The sequence below is a fragment of the Mustela erminea genome, chromosome 8 (genome assembly GCF_009829155.1).
Source record: "Mustela erminea isolate mMusErm1 chromosome 8, mMusErm1.Pri, whole genome shotgun sequence".
NCBI lineage: Eukaryota > Metazoa > Chordata > Mammalia > Carnivora > Mustelidae > Mustela > Mustela erminea.
This window is the reverse complement of record NC_045621.1, coordinates 107276857-107293885: the sequence shown is the minus strand read 5'-3', so window position 1 is coordinate 107293885 and position 17029 is coordinate 107276857. Positions and strand designations below refer to the sequence as shown.

The 17029-nt window shown below is 37.4% G+C and overlaps 1 protein-coding gene and 1 pseudogene across 2 annotated transcripts in view; one reads left to right on the top strand and one right to left on the bottom strand.

Moving 5' to 3' along the window:
- CNTNAP5 (contactin associated protein family member 5) overlaps positions 1–17029 on the bottom strand; it is an 825683-nt gene that overhangs the window by 649191 nt on the left and 159463 nt on the right. For both annotated transcript variants that reach the window (XM_032353926.1, XM_032353927.1), the window contains exon 2: positions 4682–4786. In XM_032353926.1, coding sequence (XP_032209817.1) covers positions 4682–4786 — 105 coding nt within the window. The remainder of the gene's footprint in view (positions 1–4681; positions 4787–17029) is intronic.
- Positions 16090–16469, top strand: LOC116596861 (annotated as a pseudogene).

Below are 17029 nucleotides of genomic sequence, written 5' to 3'. Positions count from 1 at the left end.
GTAAAAGGGAAGTTTTAAAGAAAGACATGAAGAAAGGAGTGTTCATTAGATAAAGATATATAATACTTCCAGGCTTTTTCAGTGGACAGACAGCATGTAAGTCTGTTTTTACAGGAGAAAAAAGTCATTACCATACTAACATTTCCAAACTAAACAAAAATTAGTTTTCTCAACTTTCAGATTTCTATATTTAGAAAATTCATGACAACAATCTATTCTTAATATTAACATAACTTATATTTTATTATAATGCATGCTATATATTTATATATTCTGTATAAGTAGTATATGTGTGTGCATATGTACACATACATATTACTATATGTGTGTATATGCATATATGTGTATATATATCCTAATACATGGGGTTCTGTGTGCGTGTATCTCCAACCTTGCATTTGCATATATTCATCTCTTTCTCTATATCTGACTCGGTGTGTATGTCTGTGAGTGAGTGTGTGTTTGTGTGTGTATAACTGTATGCATCTATATTGGCTCTCTATCCTATTTATATATATATGTATGCATGCATATTATTTATGTTATATATAAGGATAATGACATCAATATTATCACTAACAAAAATGGTAGCTATTAATTACTTATATGCTAATTTACATTATCCATGTAAACTCTTTATAAATAGGATTTGTGCCTGTTTTTACCACTATGTGCTACAGTTCTAACAGAGTGAACTATGCTTAGTGTATAGTAGGTGCTCAATAAATATTAATAGAAAAAATTTTGTTCTTTGTAAATTCATTCAACTTATCAGTTTGGAACTCTTGTATTTTAGAATCAACTGGAAATCTTGTGTTTATTTACTTCATCAATATTCAACTTTGGGCCCCATTTCTGACAATTAATTCAGAATATCTGAGGAACGAGCTCAGGCAGTGTTACTTATAAACCTATCCAGGTGATTCAAAGATACAGCTCGTGGATGAGAACCAGTGATTGAACCTCTCCTTGAAGCTGTGTTAAATTCCCCCTGAGGGCAATGGTTGGACCCAGGGAATGAAGGGGAGGCTGCCAGCCCAGGCAGCTGTGCTAGAGGATGACTTCTAGGCCAACGTGACTCAACCTTCTGAGACTGAATCTCCTGCATGGCCGTGCTGATGTAAACTCTAGTTGAGAGAAGAAAGAGAGAGCAACATCCTCTCTATACACACTCATGGCACACAGATTTTCTAGTGATAAGTGAATAGGATCGTTATAATAAACTGGAGGAGAGAGAACTGTGCTCGGTCAATATCTGTCCACTAGGGGACAAGCTGGCATATGATCAGACTCACAGCTTCCCCAGAAACTGCCCAGGTGCTACTAGGCAGTAATGACTTTTTGCCACTGCAGAGTTGGATGAGACTGGGACAAACTCTGGCCCTGGATGTCCCATTCGAAACATACATAAAATCTTCCAAGCTGTGTTTCCTCTTGAACTGGCAAGTAGACCTCCGTACTCCCGTCCAGCTCTCTACCCTGCAGGGAGAAGTATCTTTTGAATGTGAAAGTCTTCCTCAATGTGCATATCATGTGTCAAGGCAAGCATTCCACTTTACAGATAAAGAACTAAGGTCAAGAGCAGAGAGGTGACATGTAGGTGATCACAGAGCTTGTAAGTAAATGCAGTAGACAGCATTCGAACTCTGGATAATTTGTTTCCAAGTCTCCTTCTAAGATATTTTTTTAAACTAAATAAGTTCCTTTTTAAAAAAAAAAAAATTATTTATTTATTTGACAGAGAGAGATCACAAGTAGGCAGAGAGGCAGGCAGAGAGAGAGGAGGGGGCTGGCTCCTTGCTAAGCAGAAAGCCTGATGTGGGACTCGATTCCAGGACCCTGGGATCATGACCTAAATCGAAGGCAGAGGCTTTAACCCACTGAGCCACCCAGGTGCCCCTCTAATATTATTTTTTTTACATTTTTTTATTGTGTTATGTTAGTCACCATAAAATACCTCATTAGTTTTTGATGTAGTGTTCCAAGATTCATCGTTTATGTACAACACCCAGTGCTCCATGCAATATATACCCTCCTTAATACCCACTACCAGGCTCACCCATCCCCCACCCCCTCTCCTTGTAAACCCTCAGTTTGTTTCTCAGAGTCCACGGTCTCTCATGGTTCGTCTCCCCCTCTGATTTCCCTTAATTCACTTTTCCTTTCCTTCTCCTCATGTCCTCCATGTTATTCCTCATGTTCCACAAGTAAGTGAAACCATATGATAATTAATTCTCTCTGCTTGACATATTTCACTCAGCATACTCTCCTCCAGTTCATCATAATTAGCCATCAGGGAAATTCAGATCAAAACCACATTGAGATGCCACCTTACACCAGTTAGAAAGGCAAAGAATAACAAGGCAGGAAACAACAAATGCTGGAGAGGATGTGGAGAAACCCTCTTATACTGTTGGTGAGAATGCAAGTTGGTGCAGTGCAGCCACTTCGGAAAACAGTGTGGAGATTCCTCAAAAAATTAAAAATAGACCTACCCTATGACCCAGCAATTGCACTAATATAGCCCTTTTAAACCTTTGTTAGTGAACCAATTAGCTCATGGGGTGATTAGGAGCTAAACCTATGTTTTGAATGACTTGGATTTGAATCAAAGCATCTCCCCTTTGTAACTGTGTGATTTTAAGCAAGTTACACAACTTTTCTGAGCCTCAGGAACCCTATCTGAAATTAAAAGGTAATACTACTTATCTTACAGTATCTTTCTGAAGAAAAAATACCTTAATATAGGTGAAATGCTTTATGAAATTCTTATTAGTACACAATTATTATTAATATTTTCCTGCTGGGTTATTGGTTATTTATTCTTTTTTTCCTTTAGAATAGCATACTTGGGGAACCTGAGTGGCTCAGTGGGTTGAGCCTCTGTTTTCAGCTCATGTCATGATCTCAGGGTCTTGGGATCAAGCCCCACATTGGGCTCTCTGCTCAATAGGGAACCACCTTCTCTCTCTCTCTGCCTGCCTACTTTTGATCTCTCTCTGTCAAATAAATAAAATCTTAAAAAAAAATAAAATGGAATTCTGTTTTAAAATTTATTTACTTTTTAATTTAAATTCAATTTAATTAACATGTAGTGTATTATCAGTTTTAGGGGTAGAATTTAGTGATTCAGCGGTTGCATATAACACCTTACATTACATGCCCTTCTTAATGCCCCTCATCCAGTTACCCCATCCACACCCACCTCCCCTCCAGCAACCCTCGATTTGTTTTTTTAGTTAAGAGTGTCTTACAGCATTCTTAAAACTCCTTTCTTTTTTTTTTTAATTTTTAAAGATTATTTATTTATTTGATAGAGAGAGAAAGAGAGAGAGATCACAAGTAGGCAGAGAAGCAAGCAGAGAGAGAGGGGGAAGCAGGCTCCTGACCGAGCAAAGAGCCTGATGTGGGGCTCGATCCCAGGATCCTTAAAATATGACCGGAGCCGAAGGTAGAGGCTTAACTACCTGAGCCACTCAGGAGCTCCCTTAAACTCCTTTCTTAACAAGACCATATAACTTGCTAACATAAATTACTGATCCCATTATAACAGAATACCTGTAAAATATAGTACAAAAGAGATACCAAATACACAAACAAAAACTACAAATCATTCTTATGAATAATGAAAATTCAAAATTATAAATTAAAATGTCAACAAGTTAAAACAATAAAATTTGACAAGTTAAATCATTCTGCATATTATATCCATAACACAATCACCAATTATAACTTATTCCAGAAAGCAAATATGGGCCAATATTTGAAATTTTACTAATATGATGTGCCTCATATTATCAATGAGAAGATATAATTAGGAATAATTAATATGAACTCTAACAGATCAGAATACCTCTTGAAGTTGCATGTACATTTTTTCTCAACTTGAGAAAGAGTTTATAATGTTCTCTAGTGAGATAAAAGCATATAAATATTACCAAGATGTTAATAATCTTTAAAAAATAAAAAAAAAATTTTAACAATCTTTAAAAATTTAAAAAATCAATTACATAGCTATATGTGTGTGTGTATTTAAATGAACATATATATAATAAAAATTAACCAAATCTGACTAAAATATATCTATGTAGATACCCAACATTATGTTAAAGACATTTCGCCTTAGAGATCAGTTAAGCGTTTCCTACTATTACTTCCATCATACATGGTAAAGATACACACCCAACACTTAACCACAGTTATCTCTAGCTGGTAAGCTTGCAAGTTATTTGCATTTTTTTACTTTTATTTAGTAGTACTACATATTTTTAAAATTAGTGAAATTCATTTTATTGTAAAATTTGAAGTTATTGAAGGGACTATATCAGTAGATTTAAATCATGTTTATTATAAACATGCTTCAGTAATAATATATTTTGGTAGCTATTTATGTTAGATATATGAAATATAAAAAGAAAGCAATTAAAAAAACCCTTAATTTCACCAAGGCCTCTCATAATAATTAAGAATAGTGTGGGTTGGGGAGATAGAACTGGCATAGTTTGATATCTATTATGCACAGAGAAACAGGGTTTAATTCCACCTTAACCCTCTCTTCCCGTTCTTCTTCTGAAAGTGCTCTTGGACATGATCCCAGTGAAGGAAACTGCTCTCTGTCTTCCATTTCCTCACATTGTGCTTATTCAGCACTTGCCTTTAGAGTTTCAGTCACCTTACTCACCAACTCTTCGGTTGAGTTGAGCTGGGCTGTGAGTACCCGTGAGGTCTGAGGAACTGGAAAAAGCCATTGGAGAGAGCAGGGATGCTAATGGGTCATCACAGTTGTCTATAAAGATAAGAAAGAAAGCAAGCAAATTCCATTAGCAAGATATAGCCTGTCAAGAGAGGAATGATGGCATTAGCCATGATCATTTACTAACTACTGCTCTGAACAAGGACAGTATGACTCATTTCCAAGTGCTATTTCATTGACTCCTCACAGTCTTGAAACACAGGTAAACATTTCTTTCACAGTTGGAGACATTGACTTTCAGAGATTTTAAGAAGTTTGTCCAAGGTCACAACACCAGAAAATGCTGTGGCCAGAAATCTCACTGATTTGTCTATCATCTGCTCCTTTTATCAACCACTTGAACAAAGCCTCAAGTTATGGCTATTCTAGAAGCTATTCTATAGCTTATTCTAGAAGGAAGGAGACTACTGAAGGGAAGATAAAATTGTTTGCTCTCAGATCTTCAGTCCCCGAGGAGTCCTGCCATAGATGTATCTAGATGGATAGAATGATTTAGAATGTCTCATTCCCAGCTGTGCGAAAATGTTTGGAAAATGAAAGACTAATTCTAATAATTAATTTCTTTCTATCCCACAAAGTGAAGGAGAATAGCCCCCAATCTTGTACAATCTTGAATCTGATATTTACTTCAGAAACAACCCTTCCTGCCCACCCTGATGTGACAGATAGGCTTTCTAAATTTTTTTTGATGCTTTCCAAATGTGGAACAGGGTGGGACCATGGGGAGATGTGATCTTGGCAACACAGACCTGTTCTTCCAGATTGACCATGCAATCTTGTGCAGAGGACCCTGTTCTCCAAAGAGCACACTGGCTGTATAAATGTTCTGTAATCATTTATTTGTTTGCATTTTACACTAAATGGCACACACTTTGCAGGACTTTAGCAAATAATCTGATACATAGTAAGCCTTCAATAAAGGTTTGTTGAAAGAAATGGGTGGTCATGGGAGAAAGGAAGGAAGGAAGGGAGGGAGGGAGAAAGGACAGAATTAGTTCCCACAACAGTACCAACATGTTTTCCCTATTTTTCCATTCTGTACACAACTGGCTTTTCAGAACGCTGCAAAATGATGCCATTGAATCTAGACATACTCATTCAAACATGACTTTATGTCATTTAATTTGAAGGGAAACTTCGTGTATTAAAGGTTCTCAAAAAAGCGAGTCTTTTTTTTTTTTTTAATGTACATTGGATAGGAGTGTTTGTTTATCTAGAAAATTCTTAGAGAGGACTATTTCATCTAACTCCAGGAAAATTAATGAGAAACATAAGGATTAAATTTTTGTTTGTTAAATGTGTTAAAAAAAAAATCAACTGGCAAAGTGTATTTTGAGTTTTTCCCCAAACACAAATGTTTGAAAAATATTTTGAGGTACTTGACAAACACAAAGCAGAGCCAGATCTTCACTAAGGAGGAATGACATAAAAATCACAGCAAGGACACCTCTGCAGTTCTGGTCATTCTGCAAATAGAAAGCAGAACTCAGGGCTGCTTTATTCCAGGCATAAGATGCAGGTGCAGGGAGGTGCATACACACTTCCAATATGTTAATTTGGAAACGCAGATTGGTTACACTATTTATATATTAGCAAACAATTTTGATGTGATGCAAATCTTACATTTGCCTATACTTATCTCATTATCAGAAAACATTAGGTAAAGACAGGAAACTGAATTCAGTGGAACTGACCCCCACGGAAATACAGTATACCCGTACACATGCACACATCAAACACCACACAACATCATACTTCACAGCTATGCTATGAGCCACACTTGTCTGCAACTGTAGTTAAACCATCCTCCAATTTCAGGTAACACTCCTTGTACTACTTCTCAATAGCTAAGAACCCTTCTGACACCCACTTCCACAAGCAAATTAAAGATTTTTTAAAGTGCCATGTTTATACATTTATGCATTTAAGTATTCCTTAAACATACAGCATGTACAATGCCATGTTACCATTTTTATTGGGTCCTTAGGATTTTTCAATATGTTGCCAATGACATGCTTGGGTTTTGTGCCCCAACCCCATGTTTCCCTTAAAGTAGGAATAGAAGTGATTTAACCATTTCAATTTAATTCAGTCCAAAAAATATTTATAAGGACATACTTTATTCTTGAACTTGAACAAGCATTAGAGACAGAGTTGAGTAAAATTGAATCTTAGACCTCACAGAGCTCAGAGACCATTGAGAAATAGAAAGAGTAGATGATAGATAGATAGATAGATAGATAGATAGATGGATGGCTGGCTGATAGATAAAACTGATGAGAAAATTTAAGGGAATTTCACCAAGGTCACACCCAAGCCAGTAAAATGGGGATCCAACTATTTAGACATCCAGGCAACTGATCTGCTCTGTCTCCTCCAGCCCTATGCAGTCTCCTCTTTCACAAATTGCTGGCCTCAAGGAGAGGTTAGCTTCCAAAGCTTCCTGGCCTTGTGACCCCAACTGCCATTTTCCCCAATGGCCATTTCCTCTTCTGAATTGTACCTTCCTTGTATCTCAGTTTGTGGGGTCAGTGTTTCCACTTGGAAGATTAGCAAAGGTCCAGAGGAGATTGTTCAGGATTCCTCTCATCATGGACCTTGTGCATTGCAAAAGTGACTTTTAGAGAACATGGCTGAAATTTTGTTCTATCCTTAAAAATAAAAATAATGGGAAAATTTCAAATCAGAAAGGAAGAAAGACCTCTCCTCCACAGCCAGTACATAGCTCCTTTTGCCTCCTTTATTTCACCTAAATTGAGAATAGACCAGGCCTCTAATCAAATTAACCCTGGTCACTGGGAATTAAGAATTTGTCCAGGTAGCCATTCTAATTCCAAAAGTGTGTATTATTTTTAGACAAGTGTCCTATTCTTAAAGCAGAAGAGAAATAATCTAGCATACATGAGAACAGTTTATATATGTTTTAATTCATGATTTGGGGCAGTCGGGGATAGTGGAAATTATCAGGAAGGCTAGAGCTAAGAGTTTGTCATTCTAGTTTGGTTTCTTCTCTTGATTTGATGACTCCAGTTAATACATTCAAATATACTAAAACAGCAACTTCTTTGTCTGCAAAATCAAGAGAGTTATCTCTGACATATCTAGCCAGAGCACCATCTTAGAACAAACAGAAAGAGAAGATATGGGAAAATATGGGAGAAACTCCCTTTAAAGGATAAAGCACAGAATGAAATCAGGAAGCACTATATGAATTGTCTGTAATATTTGCAGTAATCAAAAACAACCATTTCAACAATTTTATTTCTGAGGCATTGTATGTCACAATACCTGCTCAATAATTGATGTCACCAATAACTCTTTTGCACTAAACGTTGACAAAGGGCCAGATGAGAAGGAGAATATGAAATGGAGGGGGAAAGAGGGTGTTAAAGAATCATCAGAGAGTGAGAACAACATTGCACAGGGCAGTCCTCCCGGATCTCTGTGGATCGGCAGCCTTGCGGAGCCTGGGCCAACATCACGCCAAACACATGGATGGGAAAGAAAGAAACAAAGCACCATCTGCTCCACCATTCCTGCAGGCTTTAAATAAGCAAACCCGTGTTGTCATTACATTTTAGGCACCACTCACATTTCTGCTTTCTGACAGTGTGTCTGCACACTGCTAAATCTATCAGTCAGTTCCTCCAAAAGTATGGTGGATGTTTATCTGTATTTACATGAGGAGAGAGGAGAGGGTGAATAAACCCAAGTGGGCAGAGAGATGTTTGAAGTTTGGGGAAAATATAGCAAAGGACTAAAGTCAGACTTTGAAGAGAACACACAACCTGAGATAGACCTTCATAATTTTACTAGAACATCATTTTTCACACTTAATTGATGCATTGGCATAGTAGAATATTTTCAAAACAAAACTCTGAAAAATCCCATGGATGGAGCTTATCTCTAAAAGATTTTTTTACAGGGGTGCCTGAGTGGCTCAGTTGTTTCAGTGTCAGACTCTTGGTTTTGGCTCAGGTTCTAATCTCGGGGTCCTGAGATTGAGCCCCACGTTGGGCTCCATGCCTAGTGACAAGGCTGCTTGATATTCTCTCTCCCTCTTCCCCTCCCACACTTGCTCACGTGCTCTCTCTCAAATAAATAAGTAAATCTTTAAAAAATATTTTTTTGCAAAAAGGAAATAAAGTTAAAAAGCTATTATTAAAAAAATGTAAACCCTTACTCATGTGTGATTTGTTAATTCATTTTCCTCAGCAGATGATTTCATTTCCATCTTTACCTTTTTCCTTTACGACATTAAGGTCACTTTCTACTCTACCCGATGCCCAGGCAGATAAAAATCCAAGCTTCTGTGTATGATGGAAAGTTACTCAACTCTTTCCAATCAGTAACTGCTGAACAACACTATTCTTACCTGTAAATGACTTAGCCCTACATTCATAGACTAAGAGGATACCAAAACCCAAGAAACCTATGAAGTGGTGAAATTCAAGCCCTCCACTTTACAAATGAGGACTTCAGGGTTTGGAGAGATGACAAGGCTGTTAAGGATTATTCAGTTCACTGATGGACTAACCTAGACAAAAGCTCAGGTATCCTTACTCATAAATGGTGACTGCTAGCTCAAAGTTACCTGCTACATCTGCATAAGTCCAGCGATCATTATTATATTGTGTTCTATAACATTCGTTTAAAGAATAACTTTCTTTGTGCAAAAGGAAGGCCAGAGTTGCATCTTCTGGATAACAGAAAAAAACAGTAAAGAATAGCATAGGATTTTCAAAAGAATTTGAATGTCTTCTCTATTTTTTCTTGTCTTTTCAGTTCAACAACTTTAACATCAAGAAGAAAAGAAAACATAAAGGAAGGATTAAAAAAACAAGAACAGATAAACAAAAGTGATATGTTTCCTTATGAATATATGTGTGGATCCTCAAGTTAAGCATTTTGTTTGATATTTTCAGTCTGAAGAAGTGGGGATTATTTGTTCCTTAGTATGTATGTACGGTTACATACTAAAGGTCTTCTATCACGTTAATTAAAAGGTAAAGGCAAACAAAAGAATTCTGAGTAAATATGATATTTACACAGCTTTTTAGAAATTATCATTGACTCTTTAAGATGATTCTACTTTAAGTAACACTTTTTGTTACCAACATATATTTTTATTCATTATTATTAAAATACCAATAGAGTAACAGATGGCCCTGAAGTCAAATTGTGAGTATCATCTTGATTACCACAGTAAATTGTCTGTGTATGGGGATTTGGAGCTTAAAAGATTCACTTGTATTTATAGGTGAGATAAAATTCCTCTTAGCATTTCACACTTAATGGCCTACTTTGTTTAAAAGACATAAAGCACGTATTTTGTGTAGTGCCTACAATGGTGCTTAGAAGTGACAACTCGTGCTTTTAGCTTCATTTATTTTTCCCCTTGTTACCTATAATTTCACTTAGTAAACAACAAAAATAAATACTCTAATATTACTCTTAAATCTAACCCTGTCCCCATTTTCCACCATGAAATCCTAAAAGATAAATTGCTTTATAATGAACCTAACAAGAAACATGGCTCTCTAAAATAGAAGAAGTTTAGATAGATGAAAAGAAATTTAAACCTTCTCTCTCCTGACATCCATCTCCAACTTAATACAGTCTCTGCCTTTTGACTACCTGCTGAATAAACATGGCTGTGCTCTTTGTTGTAGGAAGACAAAATTAAAGTCAAAGGCAAAGACCCTGAACTCAAGAAACCAAGCATCTACTTTGCATTGAACGATAATACACATGTATTTTTAAGAAGCTCTTTATGTTTATGAAAAATTCCATGTAAAAAAAACTTTAACTTGGGATCCAGGAATCCTGGGCACTCTTCTACCTTCGATATTTCCAGTTTTACCTTTCTGTATTTCAGATTCCTCAAATGTAAATTGCAGGGGTTATCACTCATTTGTTCAATCAACAAGCCTTAACTGAGCACATTCTAGACATTTGAGGGTCTGTCGGGCCTCAAAGCTAATAAAGGCAATTAAAGCAAATTCCTCAAACATGGTGGAGATGGGCACTTCACTTGCTATGTTGTGCTGGTGATTGGTGATGGATGGGGTGCAGCAGGCTGCAAGAGTTTCTGGAAGAAAGGCTAGTCCTGTCCAGGGATTGACAAGAGAGCTCTCGGGTATTTTCCCAGCTTTAAAAGCAATTCTATTCACAATCTTGTGTTAGATTTGATATGGAGGTACTGTCTTTCAATTATAAGTGGTTTGCTAAGATAGTAAACAACAAGTATTGGAGAGGATGTGGAGAAAGAGGAACCCTCTTACATTGTTGGTGGGAATGCAAGTTGGTGCAGCCACTTTGGAAAACTGTGAAGATTCCTTAAGAAATTAAAAATAGAGCTACTCTATGACCCTGCAATTGTACTACTGGGTATTTACTCTAAAGATACAGATGTAGTGAAAAAAAGGCCCATCTGTACCCCAATGTTCATAGCAGCAATGGCCACAGTCGCCAAACTATGGAAAGAACCAAGATGCCCTTCAACAGAAGAATGGATAAAGAAGATATTATCCATATATACTAGGGAATATTATGCCTCCATCAGAAAGGATGAATACCCATCTTTTGTATCAACATGGACGAGACTGGAGGAGATTATGCTAAGTGAAATAAGTAAAGCAGAGAGTCAATTATCATTTGGTTTCACTTACTTGTGGAGCATCAGGAATAACATGGAGGACATTAGGGGAAGGAAAGGAAAAGTGAATTGGAGGAAATCGGAGGGGGAGACGAACCATGAGAGACTGTGGACTCTGAGAAATAAACTGAGGGTTTGCGAGGGGAGAGGTGTGGGGGCTATGTGAGCCTGGTGGTGGCTATTAAGGAGGGTACATATTGCATGGAGCACTGGGTGTGGTGCATGAACAATGCATCTTGGAACACTAAAATATAAAATTAAATTAAAAAAAATAAATGGCTTGCTAGGACTACATCATAAATAAACGAACAAGTATAACAGCAAAGCAGCGGGAGCTGTCTGTCTTGCACAGCTGTCTGTTTAGGTTGTCAGCAAGAGGAAAACCATCATTTGTACTGTGTGGTTGAGGCAGCTACAAGGGTTGTAATCCATTTCACACTCTAGTCAATATCTATGCTGGGCTTTGAACCAAGGTTGGTATGATTCTTTGCATATCGCCTATTTGAAAATTGACTTCCAATCCCTAAAAATGACAGCAGGAATGTCTCCTAGATGGACATGGGTGAGTCTTCCATTTGACTGTCTTGTGTGAGTTTGGCCCTTCTTGGATTTTCAAGAATGTGCCCACATGACTGTTACATAATTAGCCTAAACTCAAAATATGCCTAAAAATATGTTTTTCTAAGTTGCTTTCTTCACATACTCCATTTCACCCCCAGACCTCCACTAATGGATTTTTTTATTTTTGATTCTCAGGTTAGGAATATTGACTATCTTATTCTTGTATTCTAACCTTAAATATAATTTATCAATGACTTAATATAAACTGAAGAATTTTTTTTTAAGAATTTATTTATTTATTTGACAGAGACACAGCAAGAGAGGGAACACAAGCAGGGGGAGTGGGAGAGGGAGAAACAGGCTTCCCGCTAAGTAGGGAGCTCAATGCGGGGCTCATCTCAGGACCCTGGGATCATGACCTAACCTGAAGGCAGATGCTTAACCAGCTGAGCCACCCAAGTGCCCCTAACTGAAGAAATGTTTCCTAATTCCTTCATGTGTGAGTCACAGGATATATATACTAATTGTGGGGTGATTAAAGCATACAAAGCTCCTGGTAGAGCAAGGATATTATTCTACTCCAGCACTTAATGTCCAGTACTACATATATGTTCAATAAATATGTGTTGAATGAACAGTTGAAAGAAAGGTCTCTCAGATTTGTACTCAATTTTTTTTTTCCCTTTCGTTTGTCCACTACTTAATCCCATATCAGGCTTTTTGAACACCATGTGACACTTTTGGTAACCACCTTGTCAGTTTACCACTTGTGTCTATCCTCATTCAATCAACAGTTGTGAACCCCATGTTTCTCTCACCAAGACCTAATAGTATGTGAGCCTTAAATTTGGCTTCCAGAGGTGACATCACAAAAATGAAGGAACAAAGAGAGAGTTGTGTGCATATATGAGGTCTCAGTTGACCATAAGGTCAGAGCATCACTGAAGGGGTCACAGGCTGGTCAAAGACTCAGAAACTGAGGTTCAGTCACCAGAGTCAGGAGTAAGGAACCTGTTGTTGAGATTAGCTTTGATCAGAGACCAAGAACCATAACCCCCAAAAGCATCACTTGTGGTGCCTAAATACAAATACGCTGAAGTTTTTAAACTCTTAAGATTATGAATGCTCATTCATAGAGGAGCTGGATTAGTTAGAAGACAGTAAGTCTTTGATGGGTAGAAAAGACAAGAATCATAAATAAAAAGGACTGGAAATTTCTGGAATACAAGAAACTGAGATTCGTGACAAGATTATTTTTAAAAGCAAATGATAAAGAAAAGCCAATATTTGAAATAATTAAATTTTATCTATTAAATTAAATTCCAAATCTAACTTTGCTTCTATGTACCCTTGTTCCTTTCTTCCTATCTGCAACTATCAACACTCCTCATAGAACACAATTATCAGCATTACACGCAACTCGCAACATGCACATACACACACATCATTGCAAAGTACAGTGTCAGTCAGGTTTGGGATTTATTTTTTTTAAGCAAAGCTAAAAAAATGAATGAATGGGATATATAGAAGGAAGAAGATTATGAAAATGGGAAAATAAGATCACAGGTTTAAAGAATTAAAAGTACAGATTATGTCTTTTTACTTTTAAAGTGAATTGTTTAAAGGATTATGCATGGAGTATTAAGACGAAAGAATGGAGACAACTGAAGAATTATAAAGATAGTGTTTCTGCCAATTCAGTGCTAATCAGAGCTGAGAATTTCTGTTCTGGAGCTGTGGTCTTCTACAGAGATACCTATTCTTTCTTTGAATACAATGAAGCTAAACTTCCAATAGCTACTCAAGTTCTTGCATCAAGTAGTTCTAAATTACAATGAAAATTCTGGTTCTCTGGAAACCCTGATTTTAAAGGGCAGATCAATGAATCCTTAGATATTTATAAAAACCTCTTTGTTTTTAATAGGCATAGGCACAGTTTCTAAAGGAAACACTAACATCTCTGTATCATCAATTTGCTCGTTGGAATCGAGGGAAAAGGCCTGATTAAAAAGATAGGCTTGGGTTGGAAACTAGCCAGTTGGCTGACAGCAGAACCCAATGAGGTCAACGCCAACCATTTATGAGTGGATGGGATAAACATGTACTGATAATGTGAACAAATATTGATCGTTATTGGTCTTTAGATGAAAAAATAATGACAGCCCAGAGACAGAAGCAGTTGTCTTTCAAGATCATAATCTGGCTCTGTATGTGTGTGTATGTGTGTGCGTTTTCTTTCTGGACCAGTTGGAGACTGTAGTATATTTGGAAAGAGCCCAGACACTGGATTCCAGCCCAGTCTGAATTCAGATCCTGACTCTGCAGCTTACTAATTATATGTCCTTTGGGATGTTATTTAATCTCAGTCTTCTCTGTGTATAATGGGGATAATAAGTGTACATAGGCTTGTTATGAGAACAAAAAAAGACAATTCATGTAAAATATTTAACCCAGTGGTTGGCACATGTCTGGATATGTGTTCATTCCTTCACTTGCTGTCACTCTTTCTACTTTAAATTCAAGCTCACCCTTTCCAGTTGCAGTCATTACATTTGAAAAATGACATTTTTGTACACTTTATTATATATTTCAGACTTTTCCCATCCAGATGGTTTTAACACTATTTCTTTATCAGCATTTCAGGGCTCTTAATATAATTCTGTACCAAGAGCTATTCTGTTTATGCATTACTTATGCTCTAAGACTAGACCCAGTACTCTTTCTAAGTTTTATCATCTTTTTTTTTTTTTTCCTTTAATGCATTCAATAGCAGTTCTTAAGCACAATGTGCCAAGGATCATGCTGTCTAGTCCATTATACTGGTGAGTCTTCTTTTTTTTCTTTTTAAGATTTTACTTATTTATTTGTAATTGAGAGACAGAGACATAGAAAGCATGAGCAAGGTGAGGGGCAGAGGAAGAAGTAGGCTCCCCACTGAGCAGGGCTCAATCCCTGACCCCCAGAATCAGGACTTGAACTGATAGCAGGTGGCAGACACTTAACCAACTGAGCCACCTAGGTGCCTATATACCGGTGAGTCTTTGTAAGAGGAATATGAAGCACAGCTTTTACACATTACAAAGAATGAAGCTGTAGAATATGTTTGGATTTCTTTCTAGTCCTTATATTTGATGTATTTTTTTAAAAGATTTTATTTATTTATTTGACACAGAGAGAGAGGTCACAGGTAAGGCAGAGCAGCAGGCAGAGATAGAGGGGGAAGCTCCCTGCTAAGCAGGGAGCCTGATGCGGGACTTGATCCCAGGACCCTGAGATCATGACCTGAACCGAAGGCAGAGGCTTAACCCACTGAGCCACCTAGGCGCCCCTAATGTATTTTTTTTTAATTAGACATTAAAAAATGGTCCTGCTACGTTTGTGCTTTTAGTTCAGAAGCTTAAAAAGCTGAGAAACACTGCTCTAGGCAAGAAAGTCTCCCCAGTTTGTATTCTGGAAAGTTTGTTCTGGTTTCAGCATAGAAAATGGAGCATGTTTATGTGTGCATGTCCACAGCAAGCACTACAGAGTAGTGAGGGTAAAGGACAGGGAGAACCAATTAAGGCCTATGGAAATAGTAAAGTGATAATGAAGGCCTGAACTAAAACAATGGCAACTGGAATGGAGAAAAGGTAAGAAAATTGAGGTATATATATCACTTAAGAATCATCGTTGCTTGGTGCATTGAAAGGGAGGTAAAAATAAAAGATAGTTTAAAGGTTTTGTTTCATGACTATATATTTTGTCATTTTAGAGACCTGGAAACTTACAGATCAGTTTCTAAAATTAACAAATTTAAATCAAGCAAAACAGAGATGAATGACCACACATTAGAATGATTTCCAAAGTATAGTGAATACTCCTCATCTTCCTTTTAGATAAATACAATAAATAGTGTCATGAGAATACTACACACGCACACACACACATATATCACATGGCAAGTCATATCATGTTGTAAAGAGGCACATCCTTAATTGTCCAAAGAGAGAAGTGAGCAGTAAGTACTATATTCAGTAAAAAAGAAACATCACATTGACCTGAAGTATGTAGTTCCCCATGCTTTCAGAACACAATTCTAGTCTCTTCCTCTCTGGGCTCAGACCTGGTTTGCAGTGATATGGCTAAACACACCAAGAAGATCGGAATCCTGGGTAAATATGGGACCAGTTATAGTGCCTTCCTCAGGAAAACGGTGAAAAAGATTGAAATGAGTCAGCATGCCAAGTACACTTGCTCCTTCTGCAGTAAAACCAAGATGAAAAGACTAGCTGTGGGGATCTGGCATTGAGCCTCCTGCATGAAAACTATCGTTGATGGTGCCTGGATCTACAACACCCTTCTGCTGTCACAGTAAAGTCAGCCATCAGATGACTGAAGGAGTTGAAAGACCAGGAGAAGCCCCACCATTTGCTGGCCTATAACAAATGGGTTAATTTATGTAACAAACAACACCACCACCAACAACAAGAATATAATTCTAGTCCCTTGCCTCTCTAGATCCATTCGTAATCACACTGTTTGTTATTTTATTTCCTAGCACTCCTTATTTCTCAGTCTGTGCTCACAGCTGGACAATATTTTGACAGCTTTCTGGACCATTCTGTGCCATACTTCTATGCCCCTCCATCTGTGACTTTGTCCTGAAAGCCCTCCATATTACCTTCCGCTTGCCCATCCATCAACTCCTATTTCCTGCACAGGATAAAAATGCTCCCAGAGCATGCCTTGATCTCCTCATGCAGAGAGAAGTGCTTCTTCTTTGGGGGGTCAGTAGGTCAGTAGGAAGACTTACCACAACAATAAGCTTTTATTTCGATGGTATTGTTGCACCTGAGGCATCAAGCTCTTTGAGAGCTGGGACCATGTCTTACTTCTTATCCTCCTTGCCTTTCCCAGTGATGATCACAGATCAGCTGTTCAATAATTATTTGTTGAGTAGAATCTTAGATAAATGAAGGAAAGTCTTTAATCCAAATTAAAAATCTGAGTAGGAACTGAGCAGCTTTCTAAAATGGGAAATGTCTGGGCAACAATCAAAACTTTGGGGGTTACAGCTC